This window comes from Urocampus carinirostris, chromosome 7 (genome assembly GCF_059441175.1).
Source record: "Urocampus carinirostris isolate Australia breed hairy pipefish chromosome 7, RoL_Ucar_1.0, whole genome shotgun sequence".
Lineage (NCBI taxonomy): Eukaryota > Metazoa > Chordata > Actinopteri > Syngnathiformes > Syngnathidae > Urocampus > Urocampus carinirostris.
The window spans coordinates 27,653,460-27,680,444 of record NC_142355.1 but is presented as its reverse complement, the minus strand read 5'-3'; the positions used below and the strand labels follow the sequence as shown (position 1 = coordinate 27,680,444).

Sequence of the window (26,985 nt, the reverse complement as noted above, 5' to 3'; positions counted from 1 at the left end):
TCAAAAAAATCGGAGTTCGAACGCCGGTAATGCGTGAGTGCATACGCTAGGGTGCGATGCTGAGCGGCGTACGGGTGGAGATCGCTCTTTTCGTGACCCACTGTTATCGTGTGCGGACGTGCTTCGTTTTGCTTTCGCTTTTAATATAGGTGTACGAAGTGTTTTAGCCCATAATTATGCCTCCAAAGATAGTCAGTGCAAGCAGCAAAAATGCTACAGGTGAAAAAAGAAAAGTAGTGCGTACAACTATTGCATTTAAGAAAGAAATAATAGCAAAATATGAAGGTGTGCGAGTGTCTGATCTTGCTAGGGAATACCCCACTGTCCGCCTGCGCCTTCTGCTGACCACCACAGAGGTAAGAAATCCTATTCATAATTCTTTTCTTTATCCTTTTTTTTTTATTTTTACACGTTCATGTTAGCGTAATCTTTTGTATGGAAGATTACCATAACGCGAACGTACGATTAGCCTGGGTTAGCTTTGTTTACGTTGAACATTCAAGGTAAACATTCAGGGTGTTGGAACAGAGCCCAACTTTCAGGGTGTTGGAACAGAGCCCCCTTTCCAATGAACCGCTCACCACTAGTTGTGGAGACCCGGGTGCTAAATGACTTGTAAACGACCTGATTTTTTTATTTTTACACGTTCATGTTAGCGTAATCTTTCGTACGGAAGATTACGATAACGCGGACGTACGATTAGCCTGGGTTAGATTTATGTTTCCGTTAAACATTCAGGGTGTTGGAACGGATTAAAACGATTTACATTATTTTTAATGGGAAAAATGATTTTGGTGATCGAACAAATCGGTTTTCGAACAGGGTTCTGGAACGGATTATGGTCGAGAACCGAGGTTCCACTGTACTAAAATATGTTACTAAGCCTGAGCTCCACCGATTGACGGCCCCTCATAGTTAAGAGTTAATGCTAATTGCTAACACTAGTAGCAGCATCCTAGACACTAGCTACATCAGCAATAAAGGCATGCACTTCCTCAGTTTCATTAATAACGTGTATGTTGAAACAAATATGTTAAAATGGTAGTTGCTAATCTTAGCCATGTTTGAATAAGCGTCTCCTGAGCTTTGCTGATTTACATCCCTGGTCAATGCTAATTGCTAACAGTTGTGTCAGTGACACTGAATGTATTGTCAATACAGGCATGCGCTTCGTTAGCTTTATGACTTACACTTATGTTAAATTGGAAGTCACAAATGCCAGCAGCAGGTGCTAGCCACATTATTATTAGCCCCGCTTGACCTCTGACGATTTACGGCCCTTAGACCTAGCTTATCGCTAATACTAGTAGCCATGTTAGTGAGACAAGCTGCATTAGCAAAAGAGGCCTGCACTTCAGCAGCTTGACTGATAACATGTTATACGTTAAATTGGTAGTTGCCAATTCTACCCACGTTGGCTTTATTGTCTCGAGCACTGTCGATTTACATCCTTTGTCCATGGTTAGTAGTAAAGCTAGCATTGATGTCAACGATCAGCAAATGAGCCATGGCCTTCCCCAGCTTCATTTTTAACACATATTATAAATAAGTTAAGTTTGTAGTCACTTATGCCAGCGGAAGATGCTAGCCACAGTCTTCAGCTAGGACGAAAAACTGCCATGTAAATTGAAAATTCTAGTGTAAATAAAACTACTGTTCAAACACAGTTTAGGGAAAACTTGTGATTCTTCACTTTAGTTTTGAGCAACGTTAACATGTTTGTGGTGGTTGGTTAGAAGGCAAAACTCTTCCACTTGTTCGTAAAATACATTTCTACTTGCAAAAAATGTTTCAAAGTGCATTATTTCTGTACTGCCGACTTGTTGTGTTCTGTTGGGTCAACTCTCGCTAGTGTAATTTAAATGAGCATTTAGTCAAAAGCTGACCTTGTGGCGCCGATTAAGAAGACTTTCATGCTTAATGGTTTAATGACGCTCCGATGCTCCACGTGCACGCAATAAAGAAAAACACATTGTTTTGATACAAACCCTAAAACTTGAGAGCTCACATTTATTTTCTCTGAAGTATACAGATAGTAAAGCCCCTAAACACTTCCAGGATATAACCAAGCACTATTCTGCAGTTGCCAGATGGGGCAGATTAAATCAAATGAGCCGCGTTGCCACATACACACACACACATAAGTGCCTCCTAATCAGCTTTAGAACTTGAGCTAATACCAAAAGGAAGGCAAAGAACCTGTGAGAAACTCATTTCCTTTGAGCGTAATCTTGCGGCTAATTGTTGATTGTCCCACGTGGAGACAATGCGGCCATTGGGTTAGCCTCTCAGACATTTGCTAGTCCTTCAACACGTTCCCACACATACCGGGCCAGCGGCCACCACCAAACAAACACCTTAAGCGCCTTACAAGGAAAAATTGGACGCTAATGAATATTCACACAAAAACAGCACGTATTGCAACAGTTGACAGTAAACCCTTGTGGCGCTGAAGCAAATGATTGAGTGAATTCATCTTTTGGTTAGTTGGTAAATCAGATTCATTTCCATGTGTTTTCTCAAGCACTATGTAAAACCCCAAGTAGAGTGATGGCTTAGTTTTCGAATGCCTCTGACCTCAACCAAATTTACAAACATGCCTTACATTTGGACGGAATTTTAGATTTCAAAAGGCCTGCGTTAAGCAGAGTGTGAAACAGTCTTGATTTTGATTTAAGTTTGTAATTTTAGATTTAGGATGTGGGGTTTACATTTAGGAATTTGATTAATGATTGGGATGAAGGACTTTGGATTAGAATTTAGAAGTTTTTAATGTGTCACTAGAAATAGTGTTTATTATTAGGACATTGATTAGGATTTGTGTTTGAGGAGTTTGGATTTGTATTTACAATAAAGAATTAAGATTTTGTGAGTTTCGATTATGATTTAGGATAATGATTTTATACAGACGCTGCCCTACTTACAAACAATATACGTTCCGGACGACCGTTAGTAAGTTGAATTTTTTTCTAAGTTGCTTCAGTGCTATATTTCGTATGGAATGTAAGTGTAAACTTTATATAAGTATGTTTAAGGCTTGTATAAGTAACCTGTATTGTTTTATACTAAGAAATTAACATTTCATAAAATAATATGCTCTATAAAAATAAATAGTAAAGTTTAATTTACTTTTGGAAGATGAGCTTTAAGAGTTAGGCGACTTCCTCCTGCATGATAGAAAGTGGCCGAAAAAAGTGATCCAACCATTTTCTCAACCGCTTCAAGCTTTCTTATTCCACTTTCATTTCAAAAGAAACATCTCGCCTCTTCTTTACACTTTACACCAACCATATTGGATGGATGCACGATATATTAAACAATAAAAATATCAAAGTTCTTGGCGCGCTGGAGATACAGTATAGTATGTTTACACACCAACAAGGAAGAGGAAGCCGGATTTCTTCTTCGAAGTGGATGCTGGGTAAACTCTTACAGCGCCACACGCCGGTAGCGGCAGAAAGAAACATAACAGTACTGTCCTGTACTCGTAAAAAAGGTGCACAATACAAAATCTAACTTACAGCAATGCCCGAATATTTTTCGACATCCCGAAAACAATGTTCGCATTCGAGTTTTTCGTAACTCGAATGTTCATAAGTAGGGGAGAGTCTGTATTTGCAAAATGATTTGGAGTTTGGATTTAGCAAAGAAGATTGGGATTGAGGAGTTTGGATCTAGATTTTGAGATTTAGCAGTTTGTATCAAACTTCTGGAGTTTAATTCGCCGCAGTATAATAAATGAGATTTATTGTTCGGATTATGATTAGGAATTGTGACTCAGTTTGGATTGGGATTTGTTAGTTTGGATCTATTTTCTATTCTATTTGCATTATGATTTTGGGTTTTGATTTAGGAGTTTGGATTTCAGATAATTAGTTTTGATTAGAAGTTGGGTGTTTAATTTACTCAAGTGCGATGAATAGGATTTAGTATTAGAATTTCGATTAGGATTTATGATAAAGGAGTTTGGAAATTAAGGATTTGAATTTAGGAGTCTGGTTTAGGAGTTGGTAGCTTGGATTAGGAATTGGCTAAACGGATGAATGGACGGACGGTAGCCAAACAGGGCCTCAAATACAATTTTAGGTCCTAGATTTTAAAATCAGAATGTATTAACAATGTTGCAATGTAAAATGAAGGTTTGCAGCCTAAATGGGGGTTTCAAATTATGATCAAGGTTTTAAAATAGAGGTTTAACTCAGTATCGGTGGCTTTAACCAAGGATAAAGATACAAAACAAGATCTAGGGATTTAATTTTCCGGTGTCAAAAATGAGCTAGTGTTTTGAGCAAACCTATCTGTTTCATTGGGTTGAAATCTGACTTAGCCTATCAATTTTGTAATTCTACCTAATCAGCTCTTAATGCACAGCTAATATTTTGCCATTGAAAGAATATTTGTCCAAGATTACCCTCAAGAGATAACTAAACCCGAGGCAGTAAAAGCAACAGATGTGATAATGAAGTGTGGTCTCAAGATGATGACCTGCTATGAAGGGCTTATACATGCTTATTTGCCATTTTGCACCCTTCAAGCAGATTGTGCCTGCTCACACTTTCCAAGCCAAAAGTAGCAAAGTGTCAAAGGAGACGCGCTGACCCACCCACAGGGCCTCCGTGAGACGTATTAAATGTGTGTTGCATAAGGCAGGGAGATAAAAGCCAGGAGGAGTGAGCCTAGGACGGAAAGGATGGCGGAAAGAGAAACCTGTTTCATTAGTGATGAGGACTTGGCCTCCTTGTGTCTGTTTTATGAGCTTGGTTATGTTTCTGGATAAGCGAGCACGGACAAAACAAATCTCGGTTGGCTGCGTTGCTGTGACCCCACTGGTGCCCATTAGCCGGATGCCCTCAATGGTCCATTATAACAGGAAAGAAAATGTACTGTGTTTTCCGGACTATAATGGCGCTCCTACAAACCCCAAATTGTCCAGAAATTTAAATGTATGCCTTTAGAGTTTGCTAATGGTGGCAATCGGAGGTGAACTGAAGAGCGATGGTACGAGCATCGAATCCAAACCACCAGTTCGCTAGGGACATGGATGTCACGGGAATCGAACCTGGATCGCTACGAAGATAGCGCTGGATATTAATCACTAGGCCACTAGGGATACAGCTGACACATGAAAAGGCATTTTGTCCTGTATTATGATCACGATATTTGTAGTCACGACACCAGACAAACAAAGTGATTACAATTCCGGGGGGGTGGTTCCCCCCCTTTTTCTCAGTTCAAACTCGGCATTGTAAGTGATAAAAGTCTTGAATATGTGCTGCCGTGTGTTTATTTATATCTTTCAGAACAACCAAATCACTTCCAACAATGTTTTTCTCTTCATTCAGATCGTAACAGCCAAATCACTTTCCACAATGCCTTTATCTTCATTCTGTTCAGAATCACGCGGGCTTCGTGAAGACTGTGTAATTTAGTGGTCCCCGGTTTAATGCCCGTCAACATTTTCGCGGCCCGGCTCAAAGATAACATCAACAATTTCGTTCACGGATCCCTTGACCGCCAGGGTCGTCGGGCACAACTTCCTGTGGTGTTTTAGTCTGCCGGAGCCCATTGGTCTCCAGGCCGTTTTTTGGGCAGGAGTTTGCTCCTCCAAATAAAACAGATAGTAACAGTTTCCAGGGTTACCAATAGCAGGAGAAACCTGATCTGACTCAGATACAGCACCTTTATCATCCGGCCGACGTTTTTTTTCTCGGTGTAAAGAGTTTCTCTACAGAAATGAGCCAGACCCAGGCCTTGATGGGCAGTGGCAAGTGACAATACCAATACTAAATCCTAAATCATTGGATAAAAAAAAATTCTTTGAGTTGCAACAATTTGGTACTGTGAGAAAAAATGATGATGAATATATAAACCCTTTTCATGTGTCGTCTGTATCCCGAGAAAAATAGTTGGTAGGATCTTGTGCACTTCCTGCCGGGATCAGAGTCCCGTTGCGTCAATATGTACATTTTTACTTACTATAGTTTTAATTCCGAGCGCTTCATAGTCTGGTGCACTTTATATATGAAAAAGACTTCTTTGGGGGGGTGCACCTTATGATCCCTATGGTGCGAAAAATGTGGGAATCCTATGTCTCAAAAACAAGAGTATAAAAACTATGAAATCACAATAATCTCCACGTATATTCATGCAGGCATATTTTTTTTGTAATTCTGTTCCAGGATTTCTTGTGAAAAACAAGAATCTCCCTTCATCCCCTCCCCCGAGAGGTTTTTCTATCTTTAGTTAATTTCCGTTGCGTCTTGTCACTCTGCCTCTCCTCTTCGAATTCTAAATATGGAAACTAAACCCCCTCGATGCAATTCAATCTCCCTTTAGCGCAGGAAGCGTTTCACGAGGTGCAGCGGAGTGTGCACGGATGCGCCAGGCCTCACGGAAGGATCGGAATTCCCAGGCGGACATACGACGCCGAAGGACAAACAACCGCAGAGGAGAACGCTGGCCGGCTAGAGTACACCCGCTTGGCTGGTTCTAGCGTCACGGTAGAGAGTCCGGTAGCGACATGCGAGACCACGTCCGGTAACTCGATCGCGTCTGCAATCTAATCGCCTCTTTAACGCACAAATGCACCCAAAAGTTGGCAGCCTGACTGCTCCCTGTCTAGCCTGGAGGACATTGCCAGCTCGCCACCTCAGCAGAGCTAAACACCTCCGGAAAGACTCATTACACCCCAGGATCCGTCTTTCTGAACTGTTACCATCGGGCCGTTGGTTCAGATCCCACATAGCCCAGACAAATCGACTTAGGGATAGCGCAGTTGTAAAGCACAGTTTTAAAGTGCAATGTTCTAAGTAAAATGTCTCGGTTCGAAGTGCAATGTCCCAGTTCTAAGTGCAAAACCTCAGTTTTGTATAGATTTCATTTAGATGTTCTTGGCTTTGGTTCTAAAACAGTTGTTGGAGAAAAGGATGTATTTTGTTTTTGTACTGTTTGTTGTTTTTACATAGTATTGTTTACTTTTTTTAAACTTTAATTTCCTTTCCAAAATATTGAGCAATGGAAGGTATTTAAGTTGTTATGTTGACTTTGTTACAAGTGTTTTAAGTGCAATATCCTGGTTCTAAAGGGAATATCCCATTGTGGATAGATTTTATCTCATACGTGAATACTTTATATTTGAGGTGATATTTTTTATTTTCTAGCCTTTATATTGTAAATTTCACCAAATGCAATACAATCCCTATTTCGTTGTAGCAATACAATGATAATAAAGGTAATTCTGATTTTGCCCTGCAGTTGTTTTCAACGGGCCATACTAGAAGGTAAGTCTTTTTATTCATTTCGGATTGGATTTATAAAGCCATAAAATGCGCTAACCCACACAAAAATATTGCAGCAGTTACAGTAAAAAACAAAACAAAACACAATTTTACCGAAATTGTACTAGTTAACCACAAAATATTTTGCACAAGAAAGTGTCATAAACAATCCGGCACAAATACTTTAGAAAACCACAAGTGCAACAACTAATCAATTATCCAAATAACAGACATTCAAATAGGGCTGCAGTGGTTAAAATAGATAACAGAAAAAGTCAACAATGACATTCCTTGTAGACTATTGTCCCCAAACACCTTTTTCCAGCAAAAGAGCCATCTCTAAATGAATATAATCTCTGCTGACGGTTGAGCATGTGCAATAGCATCGGTCTTGATGGCGCCATCAACATCAATTAAGCGTATCAAAACAGCTAAAGTTTTTTAGCCTGGATATGGTAAAATGACTACTTGCATAATACACCTTGCGTATCATGGCAGTGCCTCGCTGATGCGCGAACATTTAAAGAGAAAAGTCGGACACTTGAACGAAACCGAGTCTGACTCGCCTCGGTAGGATTGAGGTACCGTTCATGCCAATTTGGTATTAAAGACATTCATTGCATATTTTATACGTATATATTTCGCTATTAAAGTGAGCTTACGCGTTATGCCAGACTGTGCCTGAACGCATTTGAGATTAAACGCATGCAGTCGAAGAACAAACGTCAGTTGTTAAAACCGTTTGATTTCAAACTGTCAAGAACAATTAAATACTTTTGTTACAGACTTTGCCATTGTCCACTGAGTCGATTTCACAAAATGGATATGATATTCATTTTATGTACTGTTTTTTTTGTGACTAATGTGCCTCTTATTGGTTTATAGGGATACAAATGTTTGCTTGATTTTTATTTATCATTTATCTGCCTTTCCCTAAAAAACGGACGGCAGTTTATTTATGTATCATGAATTTATCATGCATGGACATTTCTCACAAAATATGTATATAAAAAAAAAAAAAAATATATATATAAATGGCACCCAGGTGGTTAGCACGTCATGGCACAGTTCTGAGGTCATGGGTTCAAATCCAGCTACCAGCCTTCCTGTGCGGCTTTTGCATGTTCTCCCCGTGCCTCCGTGGGTTTCCTCCGGGCACTACGGTTTCCTCCCACATTCCAAAAACATGTATGCCAGGTGAATTGGCCGGTCCAAATTGTCCCTAAGTGTGACTGAGCGAGTGAGTTGTCAGTTTTTGTGCACTGCGACTGGCTGGCAACCAGTTCAGGGTGTCCCCTGCCCATTGCTCGAGGATTGCTGGGATTGAGTCCAGCGACCCTACTGGGGATAAGCGGTGCAGATAATGGATGGATGGATGTAGATATTACACATATATACATATGGATGAGAGAAATTTTCATGCCTGAATTATGTCTACTGAACGAGCACAGATTTTATTTTTGTCCAAATGTTCAATAAAAGAAGTATTTTTTTTCCCCATTTTTCTTGTGTTCATTACCATTTGCCGCATAATGAAAATCAACATCATGCTAAAGTAATAAAACATGAATAATTATCCGATTATTTGACTAATCGTTTCAATTCTCAGTGACTAGTCGACTGTTGAAATTGTCGCTAGTTGCAGCACTACTATCAAATTAATAGTCAACAAGCTTTAGAATCAATTGTAGAAAGGCCTTTCGAGTCGTGATAGTCAAAAGCTGTCCATTTTTTATTGTCTTCCATGAGTGAGCATAATCAGATTATTTTTGACATATTTAAACTCACAAGTCAGTATTTGGTGAGTACGGAAAAATTAAAGCTAATGTTGGGACAAACATACAGTTACGTGTTTACGACGCAAGGAATATGTTTTACATTAGAAAATTTTCATCCATCCATCCATTATCTGCACCGCTCATCCTCAGTAGTGTCGCGGGGGAGCGGGAGCCCATCCCAGCTATCTTTGGGCAGTGGGTAGGGGACACCCTGAACTGGTTGCCAATCGCAGGGCACACAGGGACTGACAATTCGCTCGCTCATTCACACCGAGGGACAATTTGGACCGGCCAATTCACCTGACATGCATGTTTTTGGAATGTGGGAGGAAACCTAAGTGCCTGGACCCTGGAGGAAACCCACAAAAGCACGGGGAGAACATGCAAACTCCACACAGGAAGCTCGATCTCATGACCTCAGAACTGTGCCGCACACGACCTAACCACTGCGCCGCTGTGATGCCCCCTCATTAGAAAATAATTGTATGTAATTGATGACATAGAATGATGAAATAATTTACATTTTTACACAAAATCTGACACCTTAAAGTTCAAACTTAGTATCCACATTATTATCAATTTCAACGTTAACTTGTTCAAAATTGTCGTCTTAAAACATATTTCAGTTTATCAGACAGAAATATGTGCAGAATAATCAAGTATTCAAACAGTTTGTTGTAAATGCAATCGTGACAACCAAAACTGCACAAAATGTCACATCTCACCCAAAAATTGTCATTAAAACATTGCATATTGTAACAATTCTTGACAATTAGTTATTACTTTAAGACAAGATGGCTCCCCGCTACAACAAACACATGAATTAGGAAAAGGAAAAGCAACATTTGGACAGAAATGTACTCAAGTAGATGAGCAGAATTATCACTTGGCCTCATTAATCTACTAAAAAATGTCATAAGCTCCCCTCATAAAAGACCTAGAATGAAGGTCTTTTGTTCCTCAAACTCGCTAATGTGGTGAAGAGAGAAATAAAAAGATATCTCCAGACATCAGCGGCCTTGGTGATGAACGGTCTGAAATTACAGCGCTGCAAACAAGGAGGTTTTTTTTGGGAATGATCACTTAAAAGTTCAAATGACACACACCGCATTTAAAAAATGTCTCCTTCGAGCCAATTTATGTAAAACGAATGATGCCAACATTGAGGTCATCAACAGAAATGATCTCAACTGAACAGCGAATTCTGTTATTCCTCCAAACCAAGATTAAAATGCTACCCCGGGCGAATCATCATGCTTGCTGTGGCATTGAATAATTCAGGGGTGGGAAAGCTACGGCCTGCGGGTGTTTAAAGCTGGCCCTCAGAACCATATAGGTCAAAATATCATCCATCCATTATCTGCACCGCTTATCCTCAGTAGGGTCGCGGGGGTGCTGGAGCCCATCCCAGCTGTCTTCGGGCAGTGGGCAGGGGACACCCTGAACTGGATGCCATACAATCGCAGAGCATACCAAGACAGACAACTCATTCGCTCATTCACACCTAGGGACAATTTGAACTGGCCAATTAACCTGACATGCTTATTTTTGGAATGTGGGAGGAAACCAGAGCACGAGGAGAACATGTAAACTCCACACAGGAAGGTTCGAGCTCATGACCCCAGAACTGTGCCGCACATTCACTAACCACTGCGCTGCCGTGCTGCCCTCAAAATATCATACCATTATTAAATAAAGTACTACTTATAAAAACACGTCTTATGGGGAGATGATCTTGTTCCTATTGTCCCCTTGTGTGTACAACAAAAAATAATACTAAAGAAATACAAGAAGAATACTACAAAATGACTACAGCACTAAATATCAAATTTAATTCTTAAAAACAGGGTCACTTATATTATTTGGCTTTCATTCAGAAAAGAAAAAAAAGCAATCGAAAAACTAAAACAATGAATCAAAAATACTAATAAAAAAATATTCTATTTGTCAGGAAAACAACTCCATTAACATTACGAAATTGCTGAAGAAATACGAGAAAAATACTCCAAAATGACTGAATAACTTTATATTAAACTTTATATTAAATTTAGTGCATAAAAACAAGAAAACTTTTTATATTATTGTCATATATACTGAAAAGAAAGCAAATGCAATAGAAATTCTGCAACAATAAAACAAAATACTACTACAGATGTTATGCCATTAATACTACAAAAATACAACTACACTAATATTAAAAAATACTTGAGAAATACAACAAAAAAATACTACAATTCTCCAGAATTACTACTAAAATACTACTTATACTTCAAACATTTTTAAAACTTTAAACAGTATTACTAAAGCAATACAGTAATACTATAATACAAAAACTGTACTACACAAATACTACGAAAATTATAATATGGACATATTAAAAATTGGAACAAAGATATTACTACACTTACTATGAAAATAAAACTACACTTGGAAATACTACAAAAACACAACAATAGTAATATTACAAAAGTACTACCAAACTACAACAAAAACCTGACCGCAGTCAAAAATACTACAAAACCAAATATCAAATGAGTTGCATAAAAAAGGGACTTAATATATTATTTTGCTTTAACTTCTTAACGTTTCTGTAAAATCGCCTAAAATCCTAATCCAAGACGTACCCAAAGTAAAATGAATGCAGTTCTTGAACCATTTGGAGAATATGGACGGTTTTGGTCTCTTCTGAAAGGCAAGACTGAAGCTTTGCCCTAAACTGAAATATCCATTGCAAGTGCTACTAACACTGAGTAATCCAAGTTAGAACACTCAAAAATTGAAGGTTTTTATTCTCACCTATTTTTTTTATTTTTTGCAATTAAATATCAGCAAATAAATGTAGCATGGGCATCTTAGCTGGAACACAGGTGAGGCAATAGCTTAACCCCTTACCTGGTACTTAGTCAAATTTTATGAAAATCTGAAAAACTAAAAGAGGTATTTTGCACATTTTTGTAAGGGTAGGTTTACGTGTTTCTAAAAAGGGTCATTTGGAGACGAGCAGTTTACAACATTGAAGCCTTCGCAAATGTGTGTAGGCCATAGGCCGATCTTTTTAGACATTGTGACTGTTTTTGATTCCTCTTCCCAGAAGTCTGATCAATAAGTGTGGACTCTCATTTGGATTTAGACTCTGAGTTGCCCAACAGCCAACAACAAAAACGGGGGTCTGTGCTGAACGATGGTGGCGAAACTGCAAGTAGCAAAATCGGCCAGCTCCGCGTCCACCTCGGGCCATTTCCGCACCCCTCCCCAATCGTTCGAATCCGCCTACACTGGACGGTACATGGAGCCACGGCAGAAAGAAAAACACTCTGCGGGGATGGAGTGGGACTGAGGACTCCTGCTGATGGAGCCATAAGCACACAAAGGTGTATGAAAGGTAAACACAAGCTATTTTAAAGTTGAACAGAAATGATGCTGTTGGACTCAAAAAGTTTCCACAGAAAAGGTCGAGAGGTAAATGTTGTCATTGAAAATGTCAAATCTAAATACAGTGACGACAGGGAGTATAAATTGCAGTTTTTTTCAGTTTGGCCTAGGGTGCGATCTATAAGTGAAATTATAACCACATGATATGAACATTGATTTATGAATTATGATTACCGGCATATAATTTCACGTTATTTTCACACTAAACCGCAAAAAGGCGCTTGGTCGGTTTTGCACTGTTGTGTGGGGAAAATGTTTGGGCACAACGCAGGTAATTTATGAAAACAACTGAGAAGAACTGTACAAAAATGGCACCGAAAAGAAAATCATATTCTGCAGATTACGAGCTGCAAATAGTGAAATATGCAGCCAAAAAAGGTAATCGAACAGCAGAATGAGAGTAATTCACGCGCGTGCTTGCGGTTTACTTTTGTTCTAAGATAAAAAGAATGGTGAAAGTAAGAAAAGGACCGTTTTAAATACATTCCAAATGCCAACCTAAACCCCCAAAAAGATGAATAAAAAGGTCACCTAACAAGAGTAGCCTGACAGAGACTGCAATGATGATTTCAGCCAAAAGATGGCGTCAGCATGTAGAATATTTTGAAGTTACAAACATTAGCTTTGAATGAATACTTGAGCCTGTAATACGATTTTGTTCTTTGATTTAAATGTACTGTTTATGATAATTGTAAATAAATAAATGTTAGGGCGTTACATATCACGGGTTATGTTTGGAACCTAACGCCTGGGAAAAACAAGGGACTGTACCTCATGTGATTGCAAAAACTTTTTGTTTATTCATTTAAGTAAAAGTGATAGTCATTAAAAGTGATAGTCATTAAAAGGTCAATCAAATCAAATCAAGCATTTTGCCATATTCGCGCAAATAAAATTCAAGAAAAAACAAAACTGATTTTAAGTAAAAACGAAATACTTGATTACAGAATGCCGAATTAAAGCACGACTGTAAAATGTTGACCATAAAAGGTTGTATTTGAAGCCTAAAGAAATTCTTAAATCTAATGAGATTACATGTAATGTGCATTCATTTTTAGGCTGTATTCACTCATAAGTGAATTTCACTGCCCACCAGTTTTAAACTCAGCCGGCTTTCTGATAAAGACTTCAAATCTGGTGTTTGTTTTAACAGAACACACATTCATACTTTAGAATTTGTTTTAAACTTAAAACAAAGATTGGAGGCACCTGACTGAGTTAACTTTCACAGAATTTTTTAGACGCACTTGAATACCGTAAAGTCTACGTGACAAAGGTTTTTCAGATGGCGAGAAAGAAATACGCCTATGACAGCGACATTTGAAGGGACGAAGATGAAGACGGGAAACCGTAAATATAACAATTACAGTATGCTTTTTTAACAGATACGTTTGATGCGTTGCGAGCGTGCTCATAGTAGCGTGATGGAACCTTTCAAAGGCACGGTTTGGGATGAAAGTTATATTATTATTATTATTATTAAAGCTTTGAAAACTCTTTTGGTGTACAGTCTCTCTTTGTAAATATGTGGAATCATGTATAGTATGTATTTGCAACTGTATATTTGTGTAATGTATTTATTTGTATGTATTTGAGATAGACCTAAGATTTATGGCCCGAGCCCAAGCCCGAACCCGAGGCAATTTCGGGCCGGGTCGGGCCTGAAATGTCAGTCATACGGTCGGGTCGGGTCGGGTCGGGTTCGGTCCTGCTTTTTTTTTTTTTTTTTTTTTTTAATTAATTAATAATTATAAATATATGTTCATTAAAAATATATACTTAAACTATGTATGGATACTAGACCAAGGAATACTTGTTATAAAATAAATAATTTGGATAAAACGGAGAAGGAGCTGTAATTGCTATTTAACGGAGCCAGAGCATGCTCTGTGCACGTGACGTGAATGCTGTCCTTGTAGTGGGTTGTACATAATTCACCCACGGAACCATTGTTTAGTTAGCGAGTTCCTAGGGGGACTCTTAATTCGGCCGGTTCTAGCGACTCCCGTGTTTGTTTTGTAATTGCAAGTTTACATGTCATTAAAGCAGCTCCCGTTGGCACCTTTGTTTGGCACTCCGCCTACGACTCCCGTCTCTGCTCGCTACATCCTCTTAATAATCTTCCCCTCCGCAAATTCGCATGATTTTGGCCTGGTATCCCCGATATGGAGTCGGACCAACAAGAAGTGAAAGATGAACTAAAGAGAGGAGAACTGACAAGGAAAACACACTCTGGTAAGAGTGAACTGTGGAGCACTTTCAAATTGATCGTCGAAAATGATACAGACACTTGCGTTGGCTTCGCTGTGTGTCAATTTGACACTCAGCGAAGCCAACGCTAGAATCTTAAGGACGTACTGCTGCTGTGGATTATGGCCCAATGATCAAGTCGTCAAAATGACGGACGCTCTTAAATGTTTACGCCGCCTCTAAAAAAAACCCGTCAATGACAGATTGTCGCTTAATGTAACATCTGCAGTGCAGACACAGAAATATAAAAGATGTAAATGTTTATACAGTTTTATTTAACTTAGGCCTAGATGTTGTAACAAAAGGCAGAGTTTAATTTGTTATCATAAATCACCCCTCCTTATAAATAAAATATGTAATTTCGGGCTCCCCTCGGGCCGGGCCAGCAAATCCAGTTAATTAGTCGGGCTCGGTCCGGGTCGGGTTTAATACCCCTCGGGCCTGCGTCGGGCTCGGGTGCTTTTTTTTGGCCCGATCTTACCTCTAATTTGAGACACTTATGCTGATTTTCACGGCGAATAAAAAAGAATGGGCGGAGCAAACGCGGGCTGATGGGAACTGGGGACGGGCAAAGGTGAGTAATTGTGAACGCGGGAGACAATAGTGGATATATAGTTTTCCCACCCTTACCTTTGAAAATATACACTTTTTTCTCCTTGGATTACTTTCAACGGGTACCCCGACTCTGCAGGTCTGTATCAAATGATAAGTAGCTTGCTCTGTCCATTGTAAGTATCGGCCCGGTATTGCAGTATCTCCGGGATCGGTGCAATTGCACTGATTGATTCCTGGCCCTTTGGCTAGGACCTTGGCTCACTCCTTTGGCTGGAAGTGTCTTAGCCTATTGGCCATTAATTAATGTCATTAGAGACGTTCAATGAAAAAAAAAAACAACATTTATTGTGGGCGCATGCTGCTAATATAATGGTGCGGCTTGTGTATGTACTAAGTCAGTTTTCCTCCCGAAATGCGGTGGGTGCGGCTTATAATCAGGCGCGCCTTATAGTCCGGAATTTACGGTATATTCTTTTTTAATATATTTGGGGGTTTGGGTTAGCGTTTGGACCGTCCCTGAAAAGTCTATTTCTTACTTTCACCATTTTCATGATAAACTAACAAAAAATTCCAGTGAAGCCCTTAAGGGTACCCTCTCTAATTCTACCCGCCCATTTCGCGGCCCTAGCAGCTTTGCTAAAAGTAAGATAAAGGCAGATAGGTGTGGTGCAAAAAAAAAAAAAAAAAAGGGCTTTTTGAACTCAGTTGGATATTGTTAACACTTACTTGAGAGAAAACATTCTAATTTCAACTTTTTAACGGCACCTCAAACAACACACCCAACATCTCAGTATGGTTCAGTAGTTCACTGATTGAAAGAAAATACAGTACAGAAAAATATCAACATGCAAACTACAGCACCACCAATGGCTTAAAGAAGCACCACTCCAGGTTGCTCACAGTGGAAGACTTAAACCCGCTCTGGCTTGTCTATTATTAGATCTCCGCAGAGGGCCCTCGGGGTCCCGGGGCGCCCGCACGTGGACTATTCCCAACGCCCACCACACGCAGAAGCCCTCATCACCACCACCCACTGCTTCTCTCCCCATCCTGTGATCTCCACTTGCCTTCATCTCTCGCTCGCTGTTTCTCACTCACCCATCACATGCCTTCACATGCGCCAAGAGCGGGAGGATGAGGAGGAGGGCAGGGGATATTCTGGATTATAACATTGCGTATGAATGCATCTAATACAGTGAGAAAAACTGGTTGCCAATGCCGGTGCTTCCAATCAAAGCGACTTTTTGTAATATCCTTCACTTGTAACGTTCATGGTTTCCGCCTACACTCCAGCTACAGGCTATGTGTTGGCAAAAGTGGCCACAACACACACAAACAGAAAATTATGTAAATTTGTGAGTGTCCATTGTTTAGACTAGTTCAATGTCTTTATGTTTTTTTATATGTGACCTACTTGGATGTTGTGAAACCATGCAGCAGGAGGGTCGAAAACGATAAACGTGTCTCCAGCCCCATCTGGTGGCCATGACTAGTAAAACCATCCACATATTTCCGACCGGTTAAATCTTCACGTCAACATTTATTGCCGATGTGGTATTGTGATACATTACTCCAACTATTCCCACTGATGTCGCCTGTTGTAATTTGAAGATTATATATTTTAATCTTATGAGAAACCACAACTTTTTTAAAGCGGTATAAAAGGAATCTTTCCTAATGGTAGGTAAATAATACAACAACATAATAATAATAACAATAATATATCATGCATTATAGTAAGAAAATTAAGACCATGTGTGTAAAAAAATACGTCACGATTTGTAAAGGATTGAATTAACTACCAACCTAAAATATATATTTTCTAGGAAGAAGAACCCACTATACTGTTAAAGGAGGAATTATATGCAGGAAAAGAAATGCAAAAATTGCAAATATGCAAAATTCATAGAATTACAAATAGTCATAATACGACAAAATACATGTAAAATTGTGATTTTGAGAGAATAAAGAGATAATAAACTTCTAATTTACAGAGGAAATATAATATTATATATATATATAAATATATATATACATATGAAATATATATGTACATAAATGGTCGTAAGTAGGGGAGCGTCTGTATATAGATATATATGTTTATCAAATATTTTTGGCGTAAATAAAAGAAAGAATAATGCGTTCATCATACAATTGTCAACAAATCTATTGTGTTTATCTTTTATTTAGTTATTATTTTTAGAAAAGTAGTGACAACAATAAAACCCAAATAATTTTTTTAACTCACCGCGCCTTGTCGATTCATTTCTTGCACTTCAATAATTTGTGGATCAGCCGAGAGCGTGTCCTTCACCCCTGGACCGACCTGCGAGGATGTACGGATGCCACCTTTATGTTTTTTAAACACTGCAGGATTGTAGTCACTTGCAAAAAATATTGGATGAGAACCTGAATGCCCGAGGTGCTCGGCTGGGGAGGGTGGGGCATCCGAGGAGGGATATCTGTCAGGTGAGGCGGGGGGTTAGGCGTGGCTCTTCGAGTTGTTTGCTCCAGGACTTCCCGGTACGATTTGGTGTCGAAGTTAGTCTTCCACAGCATCACCTGCTTGACGGATTGAGAGAGTAAATACTATTATCAAGAGCCAAGTAGTATCTCATATTCAAGAAGCTGCTGGTGTCCTTTAAAAGAACAGCAGTGGAGAGCATACAGCAAACGGCATAACAATGTGGCATGCTTGTACACGGCAACCGCACAGGAGAACATTACCGAGGATCATGGACACAGCCCAGAAAATCAACGGCTGTTCTCTCCCCAGTCTGGAGGACCTTGTCAGCTCTCACCATAGCCTAGCAGACATAACCAACACTCCCTGCCTTCCTCGATAGATGTTTTTTTTTACTTTAAAGGTTATGACTTTTCTTAGATTAGTCCCAACAGTAAAAGAAAACTGAATGTTGTTTTTGTTCACATTTCCATGTAAGCTGTAAAATAAAGTACAAAGGTGTCCTTAAATATGAGGACAGGACAGTCAATGCTCCTCCCACACTGGCCACTAGCTCTTTGACCTGCTTATTTTGTTTTCATTTGAAGTATTTACTGGAGTTCGAAGACTGTTTTGGAAACAATGTACACGGCGTTGTTTAATCGATGACTATGAAGACAATTCTAATTCTAATACCGGGCAGCATGGCGATGCAGTGGTTTTCCTCCGGGCACTCCGGTTTCCTCCCACATTCTAAAAACATGCGTGTAATGTTAATTGACCGGTCCAAATTGTCCCTAGGTGTGAATGAGCGAGCGAATTGTCTGTCCCTGTGTGCCCTGCGATTGGCTGGCAACCAGTTCAGGGTGTCCCCTGCCCACTGCCCGAGGATGGCTGGGATGGGCTACAGCGCCCCCGCGACTCTACTGAGGATAAGCGGTGCAGATAATGGATGGATAATTCTAATATTTTCTGTTTACTGACAAAATAACAATGACATCAATATTTGACAAGCAAAATATGTCGATACATTTTGCCATTGTAATATAACTCTTATTTGAACAGATACTGCTGATATTGCTCAATACAAAATTGATATTGACACATTTTCTTTCTTGATACTTTTTAATGCATAGAACAGTTAATAAAAACCACAAACCTGAGAATCAACGCCTCCAGAGGCAAAGCATTCACCACCCTTAGAAAACGCTACAGTGAGGACTGCCCCCTGAAAGCAAACAAATTGAGATGATAATTTCGTTGCAAATCAAATCGTGTCAAAGAATGAGTTCTTGCCCTCGAGTAAAGAGTTCATTACTGAAAAAGCCCTATTTTCTAAATTCATGAATGAATGAATGCATGAAACTTAACATGACATAACAAAGCAAAAAACAAAACAAGAAATCAAAAAAAGAAGATAAAACACACAATGTTATCGTACATGTTCAAAAGGGAGTAGGAAGAGGCAGTCACTTCATTACCATCATCACCATCACCACTTCCAACACTTATTTTACCATCATCATTATCATTGTTGCTATTTCTATACATTTTCAGCATACTGTATTGTATAATTAGAGTATCTATTATGATAATATAGTTCTCTTGGGTGCTTATGCTGAAACTGACTGCTATGTGGTGTGTGTTGTGCGGCATACAAGTATCTTTGGACCTGCTTATCTTAAGGGGTACGACCCCAGGCAGTTTAGTGTCCTAAACCATGCATTAAAAAGACAAGGTACGGGAGCTTGAGCCGGATGCCTCCAGCATTAAGCTCACACTTGTCTGCCCTAACTCTGAGATGTGCAGGTATGTCTGTTTTGTGTTCTTTTTAAAATGTATAAAACATTTGTTTGGAAATATCAAGTACTGCTAAACCCTCATAAATGTTTTGAAGGTATTTTAATAACATTATTAAGTTACCATTCTATCTTCACCCAGATAACCTTATTGTTAAGCAGAATTAAAATTAATGTAAATTACTATCTACATAATACTTTATATAGTAATATCAAAAACTATGTCGTTACGTTGGAATATTTTGACTTAAACGGATGTCACCAAACTTTTTAAAGCAGAGAGCTACAGTACTTCTTTAAAAATGATTGGTGTGAAGGGCTTCAAGTTAAATTTAGTTTTATGAAATTAAATGTTTATTTTGTTACTACTATGTCGTTACCATGTTGTTACTATGTCATTACTAGGTTGTTTTTACAATAAGGCATTGGCATCAAATCTGCCACAAACACATTTTCCTTGAAAAAAGACAAAGGGAAATTACATTTATAATTATTAGGGTCATTTTAAGAAGATGTATTTAGATGTATTATTGGGAATTGATCATTTACTACAGGTAAATACACTAACCACATGAATGATTATACCAGTCGGCAAACAGACACTGCAAATATAAAATACTTTTCAAATATTTTCTATCGTTTTCAATTTCAAATTTCTTTGGAAATCACAATGATCCGTTACTGGTGAACTATTTTCCACAACTAGTACACGCTAACCAGGTTGTTTCTTTTTTATGAGGATGCACAACTCGTGCTCTTGGGAACCCTTTGATTAGAGCTTATAAAGTTAGTAAACCCAACATTGTTTGTAATACAGACAGATCTAAAAAAAAAAATAATTACACACTATTCTCATACACATAAATACGAAAACTACAATTTGATTACATTTTAAGACTCCTCGTTGCATTAAAACTTGACCAACAAAATATGGTTGCGTGTTTTTCCAAACATAAATGACACATCAAAAAAAAAAAAATATGTATTATTTAATGTTCAAATTCACTTTTGCATAAATTTTTCAATGTATTCTCATTATGGTCAATAAAATAAACTCAATTGAAATAACCTTGTGTCCATGCAACGTGTAGATGAGGCGACCCTCCAGCAGGTCGAGAATTTTAATAGTGCTGTCGCTGGAGCCGCTGATCAAGTAGTTATCAGACGGGTGGAAGGAGAAGCTGTTGACGCTGGCCCTGTGAACTATGACGCACGCATTAGACAAAATGACGGCACGAAAGACCTTTCGCTCCTTCTATGCTGCTTGGTTACCTTTGTAATGCTGGATGAGCTTGTTAGTGCGTATGTCCCAGATTTTCAAGGTGCTGTCTGACCCTGAAGACGCGATGCAAGTGCCTCTCGAGTTGAAGTCGACGTGTGTCGCAGTTCTGTAACAATCGAAATGTGAGCGGAGTACAGCAACAACACCAATTTAACTATTTAGTTATTTTTAATCGATTTAATTTATACCCGCAGCAATCGGTGAAGCAGTTGATGCAGTTTTTGCTGAATGTATCCCACAACCTGACAGTGCGATCATCCCCACAGGACACCACAAGGCGACTGTCCGGGGAAAACCTAGCAGAAAGGAGGACAGACCAAATTAAATGCAAAATTGAAAATATCATAAAATTTTAAGGTGAAAAATCATGTCACAACAGAAGTCTCCAGACACTACGTTGTATATTTGGCCTATTTAGCCTGACGTCTTTTTCTCTTATCTGTGATTTTTCTCTTTTTAGTCTTTTTTACATGTTTATCCATGAGCGCCAGGTCTAGTCTCGTTGCAAATAATGCTCACTACGTGGTTATCGATAACAATAAAAATGATTAAATTCATGTACTTAAAAAACAGACTGAAATTATCATCACAAGATCACAGCAAGGTTGTCAACACTAAGGGTTTGCAAAATCTGTTGGCGCCTGGTCATCGTGAAAGGGGGATCACTTCATGTGCGGTGAATTCTCAAGGTTTCTTCATGTTGAGGTTTTGAGTTTTTCCTTGCCCTCATGTAGGTTTTTAGATCAGGGGATTGTGTGAAAATAGTCTGTGGTTTGCAATAATCTGTGGTCTGTGCAGCCCTTTGAGACTCCTTGTGATTAAGGGAGTCACAAATAAACATGACTTGACTTAATTATTTCATAGCCTATTTAAGGGTTTTTGTTTACTATGTTTTATTTGTGAACAGAGTTTTGCTTTCAGATGTCTATCTATCTATCTATCTATCTACCCTGGTCATGTCCCTCGAGAGGAGTGACCGACAGCAAGACAAACACATACAAAAACAAAGAAAATAAAAAAGGGAAAAAGTAGCAAAATAATACACACAAAATGTTTGGACCATGGCCAACCCAAATGCCCAAACAAGTTAAGAACCTCGGCACCCAAGTCGGCCATGCTTTCGTCCTTCCAGATAAAACGGGACACAAGAAAGCGGCCATGTCAACTCGGGTCAGGGTGACACAACACACTTTCTGTTCGAAAGCAGGGTCCGACAGCTTTCACTGGTTTACCCTTGCCGCATGATAAGGGTGCCCTGCCCATCCTTTAGAACATGTCTAAACATCCCACTATTCTTTTTCTCCACGCATTCCTATCACCAACACAAGAGCTCTAGCTTCCACTAAATTTAGACCTCTTTTCTGCAGTGCACCCATAAAACCATCCACCCACATCAATCGCGGCCTTCCTCCTGGTCAGTCCTTAGCTTGGCCTTTGCCATGATCTTTGATTTTTGCAATCCGGAGATGGAATAAGAGCTTGCTCTGTCCACTCCACGCATCGGCCCGGTATTGCAGTACCTCCGGGAACGGTGCATTCGCAATGATCGCAGCAAGGCTTTAGGGCTAGGACCTTAGCTTGGCCTTTTTGCTGAGAGTAAGTGTCCCGGCTCCTAGGCTTTGTAGCGTATTATGAACAGACCGATAACGGATAATGGATAATGAATAACGAAGATAGAACAATAACCCTTAAAAACCCCCCTTCCTCCTGGTCTCCTTCCATTTATTTGTGCTCTGTAGATCCTCTTCAACATTCGCTCCTCATCCATCCTCTCCATGTGTCCAAACCAACCGAGTGCTCTCTTATCCACACGCTTGCTCAGTTCCACTACTACTCCAGTTCTGGCTCTCATGATTTCATTTCTCAATTTATCCAATCTTGACACTCCTATCATACTCCTCAAACGCTTCGTCTCAAAAACATTTAATTGATGTGTTAGCCTTGAGTAAAACGAAGATGAAAGCATTCAGATGTGGCTGCTAAAAAGGCTTTATGAATAAAGTTGAGTGGATGTAAAAAACTCACGTGTATTCTAAAAAGAAAAAGCTGATTAAATAAGTTTGTAGTAGAAAAAACTAAAAATATTTTGTACAAAGTAGCAGTGACAAAGAAAAAGGTTGAACCCGACGAGTTATTACACTTTTCTAACCAATGAAACAGGTCTTAAACAATAATAGCCAGTTAAAATGTAACTGTGCTTATAACTACTAACCACAAGAGGCAGCTACAATTGCACTACTATAACCTAACCTGACTTTTAAATAGATACTCCTTAAAATATGATTAAAGGAACAGAGTGATCGTAAATAACATAATTAAAAAAAAAATTAATTCATATACAAAACAAAAACACACGAACTATCATTTAAGAGTTTAATTTTTACACTTATTTTACCGAACGTGAGCCTCACCTAGAGGGGTTGCTTGACTCAATACAGCAACATCTAGTGGTCAAATATAAATTGCCCCTTAACCTGACTTTTTAATCGTGTTACCAAAGTTCAGTGGTTAGCACATTCGCCTAACACGCGAAAGGTCCCAGGTTTGAGAGGTGCGTGCGTGCGAGAGAAAGAGAGAAAGAAAGGGAGAGAAAGAAAGAGAGAAAGAGAAAGAGAGAGAGAAAGGAGAGACCCAGCAACGAGAGCGAAAAGATCGCGCTCTCTCTCCAGCCATCGTGGGCAGATGACTGGGGCTTTGTGCAAAAAATGACCGTGTTGTTTTGTGCATTATGCCCCGAGAGCGTTGTACCTCGCGCTTCAAGTGTTAAGTCATTACGAGACGAAACATGAACATGAATTCAAGGCGGAGACATTAAAACGCTCTGTGTCCAGATACGGCAAACAAACACAGACCCTAAAAACCTTTGTCGCTGCTAAAAAAAACACCACTGAAGCTATCTAACAAATTGGCCACTGAATGGCAAAGCACGGAAAACCATTTACTGATGGCGAATATTTTAAAGAACCTCTGATCTAGAGGTAAGATCTTGGGCCCTGGCTTAAAATGTCAATCATTAAGTAGGGCCGGCAGGGCTTCTCTCTCTTCTTTTTTTCCCTTTGTTGAGGATCTGCACAGCATGCACTTACTTTTACTCAAGTAATTATTAAGATCGAGAAAATGCTTACCAAACTATCAGTTTAACTCCAAATCCATAAATCCATTCATCTTCGGTGTTGGGGTAAAAGACGCACCGCTTCCTCCTACCACCTCCCTCACAGCAGACATAATCTCCGCTTATAGCCAATAGCTTACAAGCTTTATAGCATTCTTTCTGCTTTTCGGCCAAATATTTCACTTTTTGCAGCTTGTAATCTGCAGAATGATTTTCTTTTCGTGCCATTTTGTACAGTTTCCCTTTCTTTCGCTGCATGCCGCCGAAATGCGCACTTTGGCATCGAAACGTTCTTTTTGGTGCTGCATTTGCAGTGCACACTTGATTTGAGGGACTCAGCCCCAAGTAAACCTGAAGCTGAGTGGTTTAGCCCAAACGCAGTTTGGTGCTAAGGTACGCACGGGTGAAGTAAAGCTTCGCATTTACTTTGGCGACAAATTAAAGCGTCTGGTTTATTTCGGGCTCAGTTATCAAATGAAGTTAAATTCGTCGGGTTTGGGTTTATATACCCGCGACTCGGGTCGGGTCGAATTTCTTAGGCCCGATCTTACCTCTATATTCTTCCCATTCCGGGGTTTTAAAGCCAACAAAATGTATCAGAATTACCATGTGAGGGAACTGTAATCCTTGTAGAAATTCTAGGATTATTTAAGAGCCCATTTTGTAATGAAGATTAACGGGTTAAGAAAAAATTATGAAACAACAACATCCCTAAAGACTTATCAAAGGGCAGGACCAGTGATCTTTTTTCATCAAGACGTGTGTGGGAATAAATCCTGCAAGCATGGAAATGTGATAAGTGCATGTTATTTTCTGAAGGTGTTAAGAGACTGTCAGGAAAGAAATTGAGAATATTTTGACCATGCCACCCAAGCAAACAGTCACCTACCTAGCACAGCGAACCCAGTTGGTGTGCTGGTTGAGCGAATACATGAAGCAGCGCCGGCTGACGCTCCAAACCTTCACTGATTTATCATCAGACGCCGTCACCAGCCTGATGCCGTCATGGGAGAAGGCCACACTGCGCACCGCGGATGTATGTGCCTTGAACACCGTCGATTCCCCTTTCCTGAAAAAAAAAAAAAAAACATTATTAGTTTATGCAATCTACTGACTCCATTAGCTCGCAAATTACCAGATTCATGTAAATATTTCTAACATGCCACGTTGTAATTATTTGATTTTATAATAAACTTAACGGTTAAGTTTTAAGCAACTTACAGGGAAGGTTTCCAAAGTCGCACCATCCGGTCTCTGGATGAGGTTGCCACCAGGTTGCCAACCGGGCAGAACTGTACAGCCGTGACGGCATCCTCGTGATTGACGAAGCGCAAGCACCTTCCGTTTGCTGGCAGGTTCCAGGTCATAAGGCTGTTATCCAATGAACCCGACGCTGACAAAATAAAGAACCCCAGAAACCTTGATTGATGGCATTGCAGATGACACTGGCAAGTCGCTGCTCCTTACTGAAATTAGGAATTCAAACTACCTTTTCTATGGAAAGAATTATTAATACAGGATATATATACATATAGGGCAGCACAGCAGCACAATGGTTAGCGCGTCTGCGGCACAGTTCTATGGTCATGGGATCAAACCTTCCTGTATGGAGTTTGCATGTTCTTCCCGTGCTTGTGTGGGTTTCCTCCGGGCACTCAGTTTTTCCCCCCACATTCCAAAAACATGCATTTAAGATTAATTGGCTGGTCCAAGCAGCACAGCAGCAGAGTGGTTAGCGCGTGTGCGGCACAGTTCTAAGGTCATGAGGTCGTACCTCATATGTGGAGTTTGCATGTTCTCCCCGTGTTTGCGTGGGTTTCCTCCGGGCACTCCGGTTTCCTCCCACATTCCAAAGACATGCATGTCAGGTTAATTTGCCGATCCAAATAGTACCTAGGTTTGAATGAGCGAGGTCCGTCCCTGTGTGCCCTGGGACTGGCTGGCCACCAGTTCAGGGTTTCCCCTGCCCACTGCCCAAAGACTGCTGGGATGGGCTCCAGCACCCCCACGACCCGACTGAGGATAAGCGGTGCAGATCATGGATGAATGGATAGCTGGGGTATTTTAGAACCCAATAACTAAACATTACCACGCGTTGCTCTCCCCACCATACGGCAATTTAACTGCAGTTTCCACTTAAGAACGGAATAATGTCGTATCGTGGGGGTTTCCAGTGCAAGTTTGGTTTAGAGGGTGTCCCGCATGATGGCCACGGTTTATAGAAACATTGGAGTGGAGTGAAAATAGAACTCAAATCAAATTTTGAAAGTAAATTAATGCTCTTTGAAAAACTAGCAATGAATATGAAATGTTTTTGTAAATTTGGGAATTACAAGTGGTTGCTTACCGAGTAATTTGGAGTTTGAACTGAAATGCACGCAGGTGACGGCATTCTTGTGGCCTTTAAACAGTCTATCCAAGCTGGGGTCATCCTGTAAACATGACAAAAATACATTTTATGCATTTTCAATATTTTTTATTCTCACATTGTACACAACAAACACGGGAAGTTGGGAGTTTTCTCCTTAACCAATCCTCTTAGAAGACATATTGCTGACACAGCTTCTATTTACACGCAGTTGCATATTCCCAATTCTTTAAAGTCCTCAATAAGAACTTTAACTCACCAGCACCGAAGCCATTGTGAGTGTTTTTTCGTCATTCGTTGCTAAAGTTTGTCCACGGGAACGTTTCCTCCATTATGCTCAAACATTGCGCCTTCGGATAAGTATGTAGGCCTGAGCAGTTAAGCCCCGATAAAATGATGACCAACGCCACAAGTTCTAATCGAAAGTCATCAAAATATGGATAAAGCGTTTGTTTTATGGTGCATTTTTTTTCTTCATTTTTTGTGAGGCTATTTAGTGCTGATTGCTAATGATAGCAATGAGAGTGATGTCAGTATCGGTTAGGTTGCGTTTGAAAAGTAAACGATGAGGTATTGTGTAATGACATACATAATAATTGGTATTTTTAGATACATGATGAAATTGGTAGTGATTTGGTAATAAATGAGCAAAATGAGTGATGTATTGTTTCTATCGTCACCGGAGCCAC

General features: G+C 39.7%; 1 protein-coding gene and 1 pseudogene across 2 annotated transcripts in view; one reads left to right on the top strand and one right to left on the bottom strand.

Moving 5' to 3' along the window:
- poc1b (POC1 centriolar protein B) overlaps window positions 1–26,958 on the bottom strand; it is a 67,019-nt gene extending 40,061 nt beyond the window's left edge. The window contains exons 1-10 of one of the 2 annotated variants that reach the window (XM_088340431.1): window positions 26,556–26,958; window positions 26,276–26,360; window positions 25,150–25,321; window positions 24,818–24,997; window positions 21,005–21,112; window positions 20,807–20,922; window positions 20,604–20,737; window positions 18,895–18,963; window positions 17,702–17,854; window positions 17,541–17,618 (exon numbers count right to left, since the gene is read on the bottom strand). In XM_088340431.1, the coding sequence (XP_088196557.1) occupies window positions 17,541–17,618; window positions 17,702–17,854; window positions 18,895–18,963; window positions 20,604–20,737; window positions 20,807–20,922; window positions 21,005–21,112; window positions 24,818–24,997; window positions 25,150–25,321; window positions 26,276–26,360; window positions 26,556–26,570 (1,110 nt within the window). In that variant the 5' untranslated portion in view covers window positions 26,571–26,958. The remainder of the gene's footprint in view (window positions 1–17,540; window positions 17,619–17,701; window positions 17,855–18,894; window positions 18,964–20,603; window positions 20,738–20,806; window positions 20,923–21,004; window positions 21,113–24,817; window positions 24,998–25,149; window positions 25,322–26,275; window positions 26,361–26,555) is intronic. The other variant, XM_088340432.1, reaches the window with a different exon arrangement.
- On the top strand, window positions 22,239–22,358 carry LOC148362859 (U2 spliceosomal RNA; annotated as a pseudogene).
- Window positions 26,959–26,985: the final 27 nt, after the last annotated feature.